Genomic DNA, 18281 nt, shown 5'->3' on the forward strand with positions numbered 1-18281 from the left:
TTTTCTTTCCTCCCTCAGCTTCGGGGTTACTTCCTTCATTCTTTTTCCTCTTGGATGGGTTCTCCGAGGCAGGCTTTGGTGCCGCTGGGTCTGCCGAGGTTGAGGCAGAGTTGATGTTTATCGTTGTAGTTTCGGACTGGGAGGTCGCTTTGAGCGTCGACCTCGCTTCCTCTACATTGACAAACCTCTGCGCTTGTCTGTTAAACTCGGTTATTGACCTTACTGGTTTCCCTTGCATGTCGTCCCAAAGGGCACTTCTCGGTAATACGCCAGCTCGGATAGCCATGAGGTGTCCACTGTCATCCACATCCCGAGCTCGGGCTACTTCCAGATTAAATCTTGTTAAGTAACTCTTCAATGTTTCGCCCGGTTACTGCCGGACGTTAGTTAAGGTGGATACTTCTAGTTTGACCCCTACCATTGCTCTGAACTGCTTCTTAAAGTCTTTAGACAACTGCTCTTATGAGGTTATTGAGTGTCTCTTATACTTTTCAAACCAACTTTTGGCAGGTCCTGCCAATGATGTTGGAAACAACATGCACCTGAGCTCGTAACCCATGTTACTGGCTCTCATGATAGTGTTGAACGTGCTCAGGTGACTACACGGGTCGGCCTTTCCTTCAAAAGTAGGGACGTGAGGAATCCGAAACCCTTGAGGAAATTGAGTGTCAGAAATATGGGGGGCAAACGGCTCGAGCTCCTCATCAGAGTCCTCATATCGACCATTTCCTCGTTCATTCTTTAAAATCCTAAAGGCTCTTTCGAGCTGATCGATTCTTTCTTGGAATGGGTCAGTAGGAGGTGTTGTCTGGAATTGACTGTCATTGATAGTGATTCCAAGCTCGCGTCTCCGCAAGGGATCTCTACGTTTATTCAAGCGATCCCTCGGGTTTGGATTTGTTTGATCTCCATTCCCCCGACTCTGATTCAGATGATTTCGCAGGTCGGGACGATTCTTGCGACTTCCAGTATTCTTACGACCTCGATCGTGTTTACTGACGGACCTGGTCTCTCCGGACTCATCACTGGTTAAACTCATTGCTCGGTTATTTCGCGATGGATTCTTTCCACGTCGCCTCGTCTCCGCAGTGCGAGACTGAGACGTCTGACTTCTCTCAGATGGAGCGCCTCTCCGCTCCTGGAAAGTCTCTCTGTTTCCTTGTCTTTCCCCCGCACGCCCTTGATCCTGATCTCGAACAGGTTGAGCGTTTCTGTGTGGGGGCGAAGGATATCTTATGGGTGACGGAGGGAACCGTATAGGCGACGGTGGCTGCCACCCTTGTCGCGGCCTGGAGGGTCCAGAATTTTCCCGATATGGGTCAGTTGCATTAGGTGCGCTCCCAGGTACCTGAGTCCGAGCCTCTGCAGGGGTTCGGTTATTTTCAGCTCCTACAGGCACTTCTACAGGCGGGTTAGCCGGGGCCCGAGTTCGAGTACTCCTCTAGGGCCTAGGTGGAGCGGATGGCTCTGCTGGTGCCGGAGGTTGAGTCGGCCTCCTTGTGGCAGCATCCTTTCGCGGACGCCCACGGGGCCTCCGGGGAGGAACATGTACGTCCCTTGGAGGAGGGACTTGGTTTTCACGCGGAGGCGGGGGCTGAGCCACCTGCGCCTCTGCGGCTATCCTTATCAACTCCTCATTCCGTTTGTTGGCTTCTGCCAACAGCTGCTTCAGTTGTCGGTTTTCAAGCTCCACAATAGGAACGTACCGCTCAGGATTGTAGTACATATCCTCATCTCTTGGTGGAGGAGGTGGTCCCCGGGAATCAGAGGACCCACTTCTCTCTTCAACATCCGGGTTCTCCATTGGTTGTTTTCCAGGACGTCTTGGGTAATTTTCCTCAGGGGTGTTCTGATTGTTTGTGGCCATGATTTTCTCAGGGATGAATGCTTAAGGCTCTCAATGAAAGCACCAAACTGTTGACGCCGTTTTTCGTCAAACAGTGAAAGAAGAGCACATAAATAATAACTGATAATGGCCAATTGAAATAAGACAATACAAACACACGATTTTTACGTGGTTCAGCAGTTAAATCTGCCTAGTCCACGAGTCTCTGTTATTAAACTCAAGATTATCTCTGAAAATTCTTCAGGAACGAATTCTCCAGAGTTTTCTCTCAAGGTTCAAAATTTCGGTCCTTTACAATGGTGCATGGCCTCTCTATTTATAGAGAAGATCAAAGAATACTATCCCACATATTTTGGGTAGTTACTCTTTTTGTGTAAATCAAATAAATGGCTTTAAATGCCTATAATCAGATATAAAAGGAAACGTCCCCTGAAGACCAGGGGACGTATAACTGACCAAATAATATCCCACCATTCTAGGGGATTTACAATAATAAATGAGGATTACATTTCGTATAGACATCACTTATATATATTCAAGGTGGTTATCAGGTATCTCCAAGGCTTTAGCTTTCCAGGTTTCTCGTCATCTTTCGAACTAGAGACACCTCCCGAGGTCACGTGGCTCTCGAGATTATATGTGCGTCGAGCTCGGGACCCCCGATCCGAAGTCATCCCTGAGGATGGATGCGTCTCCGGAGCTACCTTTCGAGATCATGATCACTCCGAGGTCACCATATTCGAGGTCGTCTATGTCCTGTAGGCTCGATATTTAATCCTGGAGCATATTTCCAACCTTATGAGTCCACTTGTTTGCGAATCCAACTTTCGAGGTCATATTTAACATAGCTCGAAATCTGGGTGTAACATAATATATCTCACATAATCACATAATGAAACACATAAATATCATATAATCACATAATTTCAAAATTTGTCATCATAGCCCCCTAATCAAGGCCTTGAGCCTTATTAGGAAATTTGGGACGTTATAGAAATGGTCAAGTGAGCGTCAAGAGATTATAATTGTGGAATGTACATATGACCCGACCGTGGGAAATAATACGTGTTTTATAACTAAACAAGTGATGACTCACTCTACTATATTTTTGGGGCACAATTTGATTGGGTAACGAATTATGAATCTCCTTTTGCATATAAACACTTTTTGAAACAAATTTTGTGAGTATTTCATGTTTAAATATAGGTTTTTAAAATTTGAGAATTTTTCGCAAGTTTTATTGTTTATTTTCAGGATCTAGTAAAAGTAAGATTAATAATTCTTTTTGTTATTAAATATTACTGTTTATCATGATAACATGGGGATCAACAAATGGGGTTGTTACACGTGGTAGACAAACAAAGCAAAATAAATGTGGTAAAATGTGGATAATACGGAGATAACAGGAACACTTGCAAAAATCTACCAAAAAAAGTTGATGAAATACCATATAGGATTTTGTTGACCAATGGAGACATTTGCATATATCTTTTTAACATTTGATATTTATTAGAGAAAGAACTTTGTTTGACAGTTAATATTAGTTACAATAAAACATTACTCGTCCCCTCAAATATTTAAGAAAGTGCTCCCTATTTATAGGGACTTTCATGTTGGAACGTTGTGTGGGGCCCTTGCCACCCGGCTCATCGCGAAGTACTCAAGTGGGACATTATCCTGTGTTTTGGATCCCATAATTTTTTTAATTAACTAATTTATAAAACTATGGGTATTTTGCTCATATTAATTTTTTATAATAATAATAATAATAAGTGATGGAATCATATTAGGGAGATTGTAGATTAGTTACTAGGTTTACTTTTGTTAACTAATTTGTTATATTGGTACCATTTTGTTAGACTATATAACAACCTATTACCTCTTGTAATCAATATATAAAAACACAACTCTGTATCCACTACAACAATTTTGAGTAAATATTACGTTAAGATATAGCACCTTTTTTAAAGTGTTATTAATGATTTAGCTCTAAAATATTTGGGGAGAAATATTTAGCGCCAAGTGAATTAATGGCGCCTTTACTTTTCATTTTTTTTATTATTTTACACAACACTCTCATTCTGAATATGGGTTCTCTCTAAACGCCTAAATCCCTTCATTCTCACCATTCATTTCATCGATTCTCTCTAGCCTCCACGAGAGAGTGCTCAAACCACACGGCGTCGTTCTCCTCCAACATCACGAAGTCGCTCTCCACCCCATCGGCTCGACTTAGCAAACATCAAAGGTACTCTTTCTTGTCCTGACCTCACTCTGGTAATGGTTCCTACTCTTCAGTAAATGAGAGAGAGCCCTAAGCCGCTGCCCTCTCCTCCTCTCACTCCTATCCGTTATTCTTCTTTTTCTTGGAAGAATAGGTGACGGCGCCTGGCGGAGGCAGAGGCAAAGGCGAGGTCACGGGTTCGACGATGCGTGGGTCTTCTTCTCCTCAGCACACGACGGAGGCGAGATCTGGTATGTTTCCTCTCGACTTATTTTTGTTGTTGATGGTTGGTTCATGGTAGTCGAAGCCTTAGAATGGGGTATTTTAATTACTGTGTGTTTAATAATCTTATAGGTTTTCTTCATAGTATATGTTTTGTCTTTCATTTTAGTTATTATATGTGGATTTTTGAATATGAGTATGAGTTTAATGAAGTTTGAATCTGGGTGTTGTTCTTCTTTCCTAGTCACTCATTCCATTGTCATCTTTCTGGCCTCCCTCCCCCGTTCCAAAACCTCACCATTCATCTCTCAATATTGCTCCATCAATTTTGATTTCTGCAATTTTTTGTCTCATGTGTATATATAACTATAATATTGTGATTATTTGTGGGAATTTTGGTTTAAATTAGGGATTGAATATACTGTACTATGTTTGAAGCAAGAAAGAAAGTTTGTGATGATTTTTTGTTCTTAATCTGATTGTGGTAATAATTTTTGTTTTCAAGTTCTCTCCCTCTTAATGTAATCTGTCATGATTTTTAGGCTACACTTTCCTAATTGCAAATGCTGCAAGGGTGAGAGCCTTCTTTGGATGCCCAGTTGATGAACGCAAGGACTTTCTGCTGCAGATGATGTATAGTCCTCAGGATTGTTGAGGTACTTTGTATAATTGCAGATAAGTGAGTCTAGGCTTCAAAAGTGATGTTAATTTAACATACCATAGTTGCAGCAAGAATAAAAAATAATAATAATTCAGTGTAACAAACATTTATAGTTTTTTCAGATGACTGTGTTCGGTTGTTTTGATTATCAAGTTAATAGATAGAATCATTTTCTAGTTGATGGCTGATGATACTTTAAACTCTTGTTCATTCTGAAACATGAATCTGGGCTATTTTTTTTAATATTAATATAGATAAATGTGCCTTGACAAGGCTTTCTTTTAGAACATAAATACGCATGACTTGAGTCATATGGTAGATAATAGATATGCATATACATATTCACAAACAGTCCACAGCACAAACAAGCAAATTATATATGAGCCAGAGCCTCTGAATCTGGATTGGTTCCATTCTGCTGAAGCTTCTGAATCTGGTAACTGACAGATTGTTCCTTCCACATGTCTTTGTCCAGATAAGTCTCGTAAAAGGTAACTTCACCATTTGTTTTTGCAGTCAAAGCAGCACTGCTCCTAGTTCCATAACGACCCTGCAGATAAGACAAAATCCCATGTTATGAACACTGACTTTTTTTATGGAACACTAACTTTAATGCATGTAAATGCAACTTTTAAACATAGACTGAATGAGTGAGTCAATACTCACCAGTGGGGTGTCAACTTCAACTTTTAAACATATATGTTTACTCTATCTTTATTTGCCAAAAGTGATGCAGTGAGGTGTAAAGTTGTTTATTGTAATCTCATCTTGAAAATTAAATTGGCAGGTAGTTTATTAAGTGTTTGTATCGTTTGTTTCCATTTCATAAGATTCCATCCATAAATGTATATAAGTTATATTTTTGAGTATTGGACAGTCCATAATTTTTTCTATAACTTGCTTTGTTTCTGGGTGTTTCATTCATTTGCCTTGAAACTGTTTTATTAATTTTACTACAAGAAATTTTTTGGGTGATATTTCTACTAAAGACCATAAGAATGCCCAATCGTAGTGTGAACAGAATTGAAATGTCCTTGAAGTAACCATAAGTATGGCATGATTTAGATTTTCAATTCTTTTTATCTTAATAGCTCACAACCCTTTTGACACTTGTCTGCCTCCTTTATTGAGCGAATTTTCAATTACTTCAAGTGACTATTATGGTTCTAGACCAAGAACCTGATTTCTCTAATGTGTTTTCTGTTTGAATCTTGTAGTTGATCCCTATGGCTTCAATCTTATAGCCTTGTCTCTTCATTGAAGTTATTTCTATCTTTGCTTACTTTCAAAGAAGTAGAAATAAAGACACCAACTGTGCCAGTTTCTTCTTTCCTTTCCTTTTCTTTCTTTTAATTTATTATTATTATTTTATTTATTAAAATAATTTTTATATGGATTTTCCATTATTTATGTGGATTAATGATATAGTTGGTGACCTCCTTACGTTTTAGCCAACCTGTGAAATCTTGAGTGATACCAAGTAATTAACTGGAATTTGATTGACTCTTGAAGTAATATACGTGAAACCTTGAGTCAACCTGTTCAATGAAACTTACATTGTCAAAGAGCATTTGATGCCTGATTAAAACTAACTGTACTGATCTTTGAAATAAGAACAGTATAAACTCTTTACTGTACTGATCTTTGATTTAGGATTAAAATATTTTTTTTGATTTGATTTCCATCTTTACTGTACTGATCTTTACTGTACTGATCTTTGATTTAGGATTAAAAAGTTGCATTTTTGTTATACCAATTTGCTTTTACTGTGTTTTATATACAAGTATGAACAACAGCCCAAAAAATCTGTCTCTTCTGGGTCTGAATGTAGGAGGTGTTCTCTGCATTTTCTTTTCTACTTGGCTATTATTAGTATTCATTGAAAGGCTTAGATGGGGATAAAATTGGTCTCAAGAGTCAAGACAGTCCATGGTGGTAAAGCAACTGTATATGAACCTATCATTTTTAATATCTATGTTAGTTCTCTGTTTCTCCCTTTTATGGAATTATTGTTTGTTTGGGATTGATCAAGCAAAGATTACAACTTGATGATGTAAAATATATTTTGTATTGGGTTTATGAAAGCTGATAGTTTCATAGCTTTTGATAATGTAGCTTTGGTTAGTTTCATAGCCTTTTATTTTGTATTTGATTACCCTCTGATAAAAGATAAGTTTATTTATTTAAATTACAGTTTTGGTTTCGTTTAGTGCTTGTAGTTAATTCTTAAAATAAATTAGCAATTAATGGTTCTGTTTTGAGTCTGAATTATGTGAGAGATAATAATATTGATGTTGTTTTCTCTGTTCTTTTGACATTTTTTTATTATCAATTTTATTATGTAAATTGGTGAACAAATATAATTGATTCTCTTGAACAATCAAAAATGTATTTATAATCTATTTGTGTGTATTTATGTTATTAGTTATGTTCTGTTAGGGTTCATCTATGTTTTGCTATATTTTTATGTCAAATTTTTCTCTGTTTTTGACAGAATTTTACAAGATGGTCAGTGAGGCAGATGAAACTGATCTAAATATACACGTATTGGCTGTCATGCTACCACATTATGATGGCTTGAGCTTGTAAAGAATGCTGCTTAACAGTTCATCAGGTTATACTTTTGTTATTATTAGAGATTGTAAAGAAATAAGAGTTTGTTTATAGCATTGGATTTGACATGTATCTTAGGATTTTAGTTGTTTTAGTTAGTAAACCTCGCACGTATTCTTTCAATGTGTAAATATATGTAGGGAGGGATTCATTTGGTGCGGTTTGCATACATATTCAATTATATTGAATTTGATCAGCCAGATCTTACATTAACCTTACTGAAAGTTTTATAATTGGTGGCCTTGAGTAGTGTTGGTTTCTTTAACTTTTATTGTGCTTGAATGCATTTTTAATTGAAATCAGAAGTAATTAACTAGCCATTGATTCTCATGGTATACTAAAGTAGCATCTTTCTGGTTATAATGTAATGTTATGATCTGAGTCTTTTCTAGTTTCATGGAGAATACTATCATTTATTATTCATTTATAGAATGCTTTTCACAATAAATTTATTGATGTGGAAGAAATTGCTTGCTTTTGGGTGCATAATATAAATTACAAATGACTTAGACACTTAGCTATGCTTATTTCTTTCTGTTTTGCAGGTGCACCAGTGTCTGTGAGGTTTGATGGTGGCAGGGCTTGGAAAGGCGAGGTGTAGGCTCGATGGTACGTATTTCTTCTAATCTCTCTCCCTCTCTCTTGTCTTCTGATTTTTTTTTCCCTCATAGGAGCGACAGACTTTTCTAGTTTAATCAATGGCGGTCCCCTATTTTTTAGATTGCGACATTTAAATGATTAGTATTTCCTTCTGTTATGGTGTATTCAGTATTTCCATCTGTTTTCTGTTAATTTTGTTTGCTTGTAGGGTTTGCTTTTGTTTACAGCTTGCCTGCAGCTACATTTTGATCTCTGTTTCAGGCTCCTGTTAGTGGTATTTTTTATGCTCTGCAACTAGTTTTGTTTTATGTTTTTATGCTCTACATTTTTTATGCTTTTTATGCTCTGCAACTAGTGTACTGCATTTGGAGGAATTGAAATGGCTGTGTTTTTTATCATTGCTCTCGGTCTGCTTCTAGTTTAGCTGCTGAAGTTAAACTTTTATTGCATCATAGGCTTATCAGTATTAGCAAAAAGAAACTTTCTGCCCAGGATAATCGTTTACTAGCTCAGTTCACTATGTAATTGTTTAGTAGTAAGAGTTTATTTGTTTTGTCTTCTTGTTTAGTTAAATTTATCTATTGCTTCTTTCCCGTTCTTTTGGTTTGTTCATACTTTCTCTCATTTGGATCATTGTACCTATCATTTTGACAGCTGGTTTTTATATTTGCTGGGGATGCCTTGTATGGGTGCCTTCTATATATACTTCTCCTGGCATGTACCTGGTCAATCATCCTGTACACCTTGGAACTCAGGTATAAAGTTTTCTATTCTAAGTTTATTTGGTCGATAAAATGTAATATTACTGCTTTCGTTCAGGAACAGTTCCAAAATGTTTTTCAACCTTTTCAAAATGTGAACACTTTTCTGCATTACTAGAGAGTAGGAAACTATAGCAATGGCTATGTAGATACCTTGGTGGGATTCAAACTTTAGACCTTATGGAAGCAAACCACATGTCTTCCCATTTGAGCTAACTCCCCTTGGTATACACTAGTAATATTATTATTAGCTTGTAAAAGCTGTATATTGGCAATTTGATTCTAGATTTGAGTTAGAAGCTGCAAATCTATTCTACCAGCCAAATGCAAAAGTTGAATGCTTGTAACTTTGTTTGTAAGCTGCCAAGCCCATGAGATGAGCGTAGACTTGATTTTTTTTGCAACCAACCATACTTTCTTTTCTGTCCTATTTCCCCATTGTCCCTGTTAAATTAATTCTTAATTTTAGTTGTCTACTTTGCTTTGTCACAGTTGGCACTCTACATCCTAGTAGCAGGCATTCTTTGCATATACATCAACTACGACTGTGATAGGCAAAGGCAAGAGTTTCGCAGAACAAATGGCAAAGCTTTGGTATGGGGTAAAGCTCCATCAAAGGTATATGGTTCTCTGAAACTCGTTATTTGGTTCTCATTATACATACAATTTTCTGTATATCTGCTGCTAAATCCTGCATAATTCTTCCCTTTCTGTTTCACAGATAACTGCCACTTACACTACCACAACTGGGGAAACAAAAAGCAGCATTCTTTTAACTTCGGGATGGTACGTTTTCAGGCTCTGCCATGTAAATATGAACTAACTGGATTTTTTTTTCTTCTTGGTTATGAATGCGGGGGGGTGAGCATGCTGTTGTTGGCCTACTTGCTCCAACAGGATGTTGGAAACCTTGAAATGGGTACACTATGTATATAAAATGAGCATTCTAACCATGTGGATGGTTTGGTTTTCTGATAGAGGGTGCTTTCTTCTTCTATTTCTATGAGCCATTGTCCTAATTTGTCAAATGCTAAAATTCTAAAAACAAAGTTCTCTGGTTCACGCAGGTGGGGATTAGCTCGACATTTCCACTATGTCCCAGAAATATTAGCTGCATTTTTCTGGACTGTTCCAGCTCTTTTTAACCACGTAAGTAATTTTCCTTCTGGGGTTTAGATTTGTTTATGTTGTTAGAAGTTGTGTTTGAATTGAATCACTTTTGTCCTGCAGGCTTTACCCTACTTTTATGTGGTGTTTCTTACAATCCTTCTCCTCGACCGGGCGAAAAGGGATGATGATCGGTGCCGATCCAAGTAAGCAAGCACAATCTCATCATTTGTTTATGAAAAATTATGTCCCTTAAAAATTGAAAAGGTAAACCTTCCAAATTTAGTTTTTCAAATAGATCCCGAAGTTGAGGTAATTCATTAGTTAAAACTTACCTTACGAGTGCTACTAGTTTATTTGCTTGTATGGGAGAGACAAACTCTGATCATGTTAGTGGTTTCTGGTCCAACAGGTGTAGACAATTTACAAACCGATGCCAGTGTAGAGAAAAATAAATAAGTAGACGAAATGAATAATGGTTTGCGCGTTTTCATACAGATAAAGGCATAAAATCTTGACATGTGATTGTTATTGTAGGTATGGAAAATACTGGAAATCGTACTGCGAGAAGGTTCGGTACAGGGTCATCCTCGGAATTTACTGAGAAAATGTTGCACAAGTGTTTGTTCTATGTTGAGAATGGCATGTATATTCAGCCTTTCCAAATTAAATGATGGCAGGCTGGTATCATGTTGTTGTTATTGTTGTTTTTGTAATGGTCAACTTTATGGATATTGTATTTCTCTCATCTTCAATGACCAAAAACTTTTCTTGTTTAGGAAAATTACTATAAAGTTTTGTTTCTATTTTTCATTTTTGAAGTAAAAATTGTTCAAGATTATAAAACTTTATTATGTTATGCTTTCAAACTTAAGTTAGAACTAAGATCTCATGAAGTAGACACATTTATGGTTTGAATTAGTTATTGTTTAATGTAATACTTATGGTTTATCAATCTATTGAGAATTACATTTTATGATTAATTTTGAATTTTTTTATCAAAATACAATAATGAAAATCTTTTAATTAAAAAAAAAACATATAAGTATACTTATCAAAATAAAATTTAAAATTTTATTACTATATGTTATGATTTAAAAGCATATTATAAGCGTAAAAAATCGTTATGGTTTATATAATATAACAAACTAAAAATGTTATCAAAATAATCAAATGTAACAGTTGAAAAGTGTTATGAAAAAAATACAAGATTAAACTTCAAATTTATAATCAAAAACTCTATCTAAATGTTATTATTTGAATATTATAGCACCTAAAAATGTGTTATTGAATAGTTTAAGATAACACCGAACATAACATTCAAAAAATGTTATAGAAAAGACTGGACTTTTAATAACATGGGCTACGTTAGCATTTTCAGAAGTGCTATCAATAGTCCCAGATAGCACTTTTTAAGTGTTATGAATACTGTTTTTTCTTGTAGTGATCATTTAGGGGTTCAATAATACAAACACTTCTTTCATTGCTCTCTTGTTGTCTATCATGGTATCAGAGCACATTTCTTCGGCAATGGAGGAAACCCAAAACCTAGCAGCTCGGAATACCACCCCCGTCAATGGCGGAACTTCGTCCCAAAACACCTCGAACCAATTTGGCCTTCCTAAAAGTAATTCCTTCTTGTTTTCTCATTCTTTTTTCGTGAAACTCGATGAACACAACTATATCCAATGGTCTCACCAAGTTCTTGCCGCAATCAAAGGGAGTCGTCTTAAAAAATACCTCAAGGCAGACTCTGCACCTCCTATGTACACAACAAAAGCTGATCGTATTGCCGATAATCCCAACGAGGAGTATCAAGATTGGGAGCAACAAGACAATTGTCTCATCATTTGGCTCCTTTCGTCCATGTCCGAGAACACCCTCACAAGAATGGTGGGGTGTGATACCACAACTCAAACAAGAAGCCTTGAACGAATACTACACAACTCAAAATCGTGCCAAAGTAGGACAATTCAAGACTGCCCTTCGTAATACCAGAATGACTGGATTTCTCACCGATTTTTTGCTCAAGATCAAGAAATTGGCGGTTCTTCTTGTTTCGATAGGACACAGACTATCTCCATCGGAGCACATAGAAGCAATCTTCAATGGATTGTCTTCTGACTATGGCGTATTTATCACCTCAGTTAGCACTAGGAAAGACGACTACGCGGTAGCTGAGATTGAAGCGCTTCTAATGTCACAAGAGTATCGGATTGCCAAGGATGTTAAAGATCTTGACATCAACAAATCTGAGGTAAATCTTGCTTTCAATCCTGGTTCATCTGGTCATTGCTCAGGGTATAATCAACATGGTAACTCACATTACAGAGGTGGTGGCTATGGCAGTTCCTCCTTGCGTGGTAGTTTTCATGGTGGTCCACAATACAATGCAGGTGGTTCCTCTAATTCCTTTCGAGGTCAGGTCCCTGGTCCTACTCGTGGCTCTTTCCCTCCCCCTGGATTCAGAGGCAGTTCCTCTTCTGGACGTGGTCCGACTCACACCTGGGGGCAACGTCCTCAATAACAGTTGTGTATGAAAATTGGGCATACAGTCAGACAGTATTTCTACCGTTTCGACAAGTCATTCACCGGACAAGAATCTTTTCAACCATTTCAGGCCACGGCTGCTGTTGCCGAGCTCCAAGCCATGTCTGCTACCCCTGAAACAGTCTCAGACTCAAGTTGGTACCCAGATTCAGGGGCAACCAATCACCTCACATCAAATTTGAGCAATCTTGCCACCAGCTCTGAGTACTATGGTGATGAGCAGATCCATATGGGCAACGAGACAGGTTTGCGCATTAATAATATTGGTTCTTCTTCCTTTCTTACACCTAACTCTACTTCTCCTTTAGTGCTAAAGAATATTTTACATGTTCCTTCTATAACAAAGAGTCTGCTCAGTGGTTCCCAATTTTCTAAAGACAATAATGTGTTTTTTGAATTCCATCCTTCTTTTTGTTGTGTTAAGGATCAGAGTACCCTAGAGTCTCTTCTTATTGGGAACAAAGACCTGACATAGCTTTTTGTGTCAACAAAGTAGCACAATTTATCCATGCTCCACTGCTATCCCACTGGATTGCTGTCAAGAGAATACTACGGTACCTAGCTAGTACTCTTGACTATGGTCTTACGTATACAAAATTTGATTCTTACTCCTTAGACGCGTTTTGTGATGCTGATTGGGCCTCGGACCCGGATGACAGGAGGTCCAGCTCTGGTTTTTGTGTTTTCTTTGGGCCAAACCTTGTCACGTGGCAGTCAAAGAAACAACAAACAATCTCCAGGTCTTTTACTGAAGCAGAGTTCAGAAGCTTGGCAACGGTTGTGTCTGAACTCACCTGGATTCAGTCACTTCTTCAAGAACTTCAGCTTCTTCTTCCAACGGTTCCAAAGATATGGTGTGACAACTTAAGCTCGATCATGTTGGCAGCTAATCCTGTGCTTCACGCTCGCACAAAATACATTGAAATTGATCTGTACTTCATTCGAGATAAGGTGCTGCAACATCAGATTGAAGTCAACCACATACCTGCTCCTGCTCAATTGGCCCATTGCCTGACTAAAGCCCTTTCAAGCTCCAAGTTCCCACTACTTCGAGACAAACTAAGTGTTCAATCTTTATCCACACTTAATTTGAGGGGGGCTATTAAGGAGAGTGTAGATTAGTTACTAAGTTTACTTTTGTTAACTAATCTGTTATATTGGTTACCATTCTGTTAGACTATATAACAGCCTATTACCTCTTGTAATCAATATATAAAAACACAACTCTTTATCATTTGGGGGTTCAATAATACAAACACTTCTTTCATTGCTCTCTTGTTGTCTATCAAATCAAGTATACAAATAATGTTAAACTATTCTTTGAGATTTGGAGATAAAGGGTGAATTTATGTAATATTTTGCTTTATATAAAAATTATTACCATAAATACTTTTTAATTTTTTTTGTTTGGTAGTTTAATTTTTCAGAATATTTTTTTAAAATTAAGTATATGTTTTTCGAATGAAAATTTTCAACAAATTTTTTTTAATGTAGAGTGATTTTTTTTAATTTTCATAAATAATTTTTTTATAAGAGTATATAATCTACATAAACTAATATCAATTTTTTCTTTAGAAAATTGAGAGTTTTGCTGAAAAATAAAACAATAAGGTCTTATTTATTTATATTTTTAAAATCTAAAGACTTGAATGAAAACAACAAAGTTCTTAGGGACTAAAATGGCAGAACAAGGAAAAATTTACGAAAAAAAACTCCAAAACAAATCATTTACATGTATTTTTCAGTTGCCCGATATTCTTTTTTCCAAACTTATAAAGAATAGATATTGCGTTTACACAAAACGACGATATATTTCTCTAGCACATAAATTTCTAAATGCAATTTATTAAATTTATGAGTAATAATAAATAATGATATGTGTACTCACCTGAACATTACTAACTAGTATATATGATTATATATATATATATGATATATTATATAGTCCACTACTAACTAGTATATATATAAAGATAAAGTACAAATATAAAATATCTTATAATATATCTTTAGCTAATTATTTAATATTACCATCCCTTGTCACCATCTACTAGATCATAATTAAGCATATTATTTGATCTAAATAATTGCAGGGTTAGTGTTATAGTATATATATTTATATTGTCGGCTAGTGTTATAGTTTTATACTTAACACGTTTCGAATTCATATTTAGACTTAAATTATTCTGTAAAAAAACCATTATTAGAAATAATCACTTAAATAACGAATTAAGTAATAGATGAATTATTAAGATGAGACAAGAACATATCGATCAGATTGTCAATCGACACAGCATGTATATTATTTGTATTCTAATACACCGTCACACCAAATATGTAAATGAAAAAAATGTGCACTGATTCTTTTATAAAAGAAATTATATGACATCATCTATCTTGTTTTGTTATTTACTTAAATATTACTTTATAATTCTTTTTTTTAGTTCATACTAATAAAACATTATCATATTTTCCAAATTACTGTAAAAATATTCCAAAAAAAATTATATGTGCTAGGGTCGACTCTTGCCTCTAGCCATCCCTCGGTCGATTCTCAACTATATAATTAAATATTATGTAGATCTCACTTAAAAATATTTATGGTTGAGTAATGATAGATGCACTCCCAATTTACACATTGTGTTGTGTAAGTAATCTTAATTATATAATTAAAATATTATGTAGACCCCACTTAAAAATATTCATGATTATGGTAATTATACATTATAGTGTGTAATTTGAGTGTGCAAATTAGGAGTGCATGTATCATTTATATATATAAATATTATATATTTACTCATGGATAGTTATTACTCATCATATATTTATATATACTAGATACAAGCAACGTGTAATGCGCGTTTGCTTAATTTTAAAGTTATAAACATTGTCTATAATTTTAATAAAAAATTATTCACTGTTTTTTTTTAAATATATATATATAATAGAATGAGTTATAATTTTATAGTATATATAAATATTTATATCAATAATCTCTACATATATGACATCTAAACACAACGTTGACATAAATATATATTTACATAGCTACATGGCATATATATAAAATATAATAATATTTAAAAAGAAATTAATAATATAAATAAAATAAGAATATAAAAGTCATAGTGTAGACAGTAGTATATATGCATCAAATATTTTTAATTTCTAATGTATCTCACAATGTCCTTTGATGAATTTGATGAAGAAAAAAAACATCAATCACTTGATAAAAAACAAACCATCACACAAATTTATAAGATAAAAAAATTATGTATGCCTTTATTATTTGTAAATAAATATGATTTAATTATTTAAATTATCATAAAATATCTTTAAAACATCATTTTTCAATTAATTTATTTTTGTTTAAGTTTATATTTGTTCTAGTTTTTGAATTTGGTAGTGACAATAAAAGATTATATATTATATGTTTAATATAATGTTAAGTTTAAGTTTAATTAAATTTTATTAGTTATAAAATATATGGTTTTATTATTTTTAAATAATCATTATTGTAAAATATCTCAAAAATATCATATTTTAATTTATTCAATTATTTAGTTTTATTTAAGTTTAAGTTATGTTTACAATCTACCGTTAAATATAAAAATATTATGTTAAACATAAATATTCCGTTAAAGTTAACAGAAAAAAAATAAAAAACAATTAAAACCAAGAATTTTCGTTATCTACACACTTATTATATAGAAGAGATATATAGAAGACTTATCGATGGTTACCATAATTCACTAAACAAGTTTTTGATGAGGAATGATTATAATGATAATGAAAATAAATAAATAAAATATATAAAATCAATAATTTCAAATTTTTTAGATTAATTAGGCAATAAACATTAGTTGGAAAGATAATGGTCACATTAATTATTCCCATTAATTCCAAAATGGGTCAAAGAAAATATGTAGTAAACTATAATCTCAATTGTTGAAATGAGATCCAAGAGATGAAATTTAAATTCATAAAAATTTTATCAAATACATAACTATGTTTGTTGACGCAGTTTTTCGTCAACTAAAATTAAAGAGCAATTAAGCAGAAAAGAAAATGATTTCCAGAAATGTAAAGAAAAACAATGATTTTTTACATGGTTCAGTAGTTAACTCTACCTAGTCTACAAGTCACTTTTATTGATTAATCTGAGTTCAAGCTTAAGAAAGCAATTTTCCAAAATTTGAGTACAAGAATTGTGCGTGAACCATGCAAACGACTAATCTCATGTATTTATAAACTATGTTTTGATACTCTTCCCCATGATTTTAGGGGGAAGTTACATAAAAATCCATATTCAAATTTGAAAGAATTTGAATTACAAATGAATCGTTTATTGATATCTTGAAAATACGCTTTCGAGCCAATACGTATCATCTTTGAGCTAATACCTACTTTATACGAGTTAGCAATCAATTACCTTTCAAGATAGCTCTTTCATAGCGGTTGGACCTTTCGAGCTAATCTTCCATTTCGATCAGAATTGGTTTAGTACTTCATATTAGCAATATTTCCCCTAATTTGTTTATGCATTCGAGCTCATCAAACTATTTTTCGAGCTTACATTTCGAGATAATTTGTTTGTCACAAAATTAGGGTATAACATTTTCCCCTTAAAAGTATCTACTCGATCTCTAAGAGAGAAACTTTTGAACTTCATTAATCGGAAAACGTGCCCACACCTACCACACTCGAGTGTGTACACGTGTCAGCTTGTGAATGGGGAATCCCAGTACTCGAGTACAGTCTTACTGCCCATGTCTTTTTGACTTTCTCATTACCACCATTTCGAGATCAATTTAGATCCGTAAGATCAAAAGAACCTTAATCATGTAATTATAAATCATCAAAACCTTTCTTTTTTCCTTTATAAAAACCACCGTCTTGTTCACTTCAACCATTTTTGCATGTTTTTCCTCAAAACAAGAAAAAACCAGAGTCTACCTTTCCCATAAAGCATCTGTTTTTTCATGAAGAATTTCCAAGAGCTTCCTTTCACAATTTGCGGCGCTCATCACTCTAGTTCCATTATCAATTCCCTTCGTGTAAGTTTTTATTAACTTTTTCCTCTTTGTTTCTGTCGCAAATTTGCCATTTGCTATTGCATTGTTTTTTTTTTCCTATTATGCATGTACTGGTTCTTGAAGTGTTCTTGAGAATTTTAGGGGGGAAATAGTTGTTTGATTTGATTTTTTGTAAAAAAAAAAGACCCATAAAAATGGTTTTTTATATATAACTATAGAGTTATAGGTTTCGTACAGTACAAGATTTATAGGGTATTTTGCCATTAGGGTTTCCCCCTTTTTCTCTCAAAAATCAATGGAACTCCTTTTTTGGTAACTGGTCACTTTTCCTAGAAAATCGAGATAGCCCAAAAAGGGAATCGATCACCTACCATTGGTAGGTGTATCTAGTTATTTCGAGCTCCTCTTAGCTCGAATTTTTGAGACAACTCGTTCCATCTTTTTTTTAGCTCTTGTTCTTGAGCGAAGGGCCCTCACCTTTTTCTTTATTGTTAGATGTCACATTACTCTTCCGAGAAGAATTGGTGGGGGTCCTCTCATCACGCCATCCCATACCAAACTTCTTTTCCCCAAGCTAAGTCCTTTGCAACTGTACATAAGGGTTAAGCCTAAGGCTTTTAGGGTGCAGTTGGAAAGTCACCGTGTAATTGGAATCAGGTGT

The 18281-nt window shown here is 34.8% G+C and overlaps 1 protein-coding gene and 1 long non-coding RNA gene across 2 annotated transcripts; both read left to right on the top strand.

The window, feature by feature from the left end:
* Positions 1-4037: 4037 nt before the first annotated feature.
* On the top strand, positions 4038-4930 carry LOC133821693 (uncharacterized). The gene is made up of 3 exons (XR_009887742.1): positions 4038-4094; positions 4225-4321; positions 4835-4930. It is a non-coding gene; the product is annotated as an uncharacterized LOC133821693 (long non-coding RNA).
* Positions 4931-8807: 3877 nt separating this feature from the next.
* LOC133821694 (7-dehydrocholesterol reductase-like) lies at positions 8808-10757 on the top strand. The gene is made up of 6 exons (XM_062253852.1): positions 8808-8921; positions 9420-9545; positions 9649-9713; positions 9995-10076; positions 10158-10240; positions 10572-10757. The coding sequence occupies exons 1-6, from the start codon at positions 8883-8885 to the stop codon at positions 10636-10638; spliced, it is 462 nt and encodes a 153-aa protein (XP_062109836.1). The 5' UTR covers positions 8808-8882; the 3' UTR covers positions 10639-10757.
* Positions 10758-18281: the final 7524 nt, after the last annotated feature.

The sequence above is a fragment of the Humulus lupulus genome, chromosome 3, assembly GCF_963169125.1.
Source record: "Humulus lupulus chromosome 3, drHumLupu1.1, whole genome shotgun sequence".
Taxonomy (NCBI): Eukaryota; Viridiplantae; Streptophyta; class Magnoliopsida; order Rosales; family Cannabaceae; genus Humulus; species Humulus lupulus.

Bases quoted from the DNA above. Each gene is read 5' to 3' on its own strand.
- LOC133821694 (XM_062253852.1), top strand. From the start codon at position 8,883: ATGTACCTGGTCAATCATCCTGTACACCTTGGAACTCAG. The intron at 8,922-9,419 runs GTATAAAGTTTT...GCTTTGTCACAG, and splicing joins CTGTACACCTTGGAACTCAG to TTGGCACTCTACATCCTAGT. The intron at 10,241-10,571 runs GTAAGCAAGCAC...TTGTTATTGTAG, and splicing joins GATGATCGGTGCCGATCCAA to GTATGGAAAATACTGGAAAT.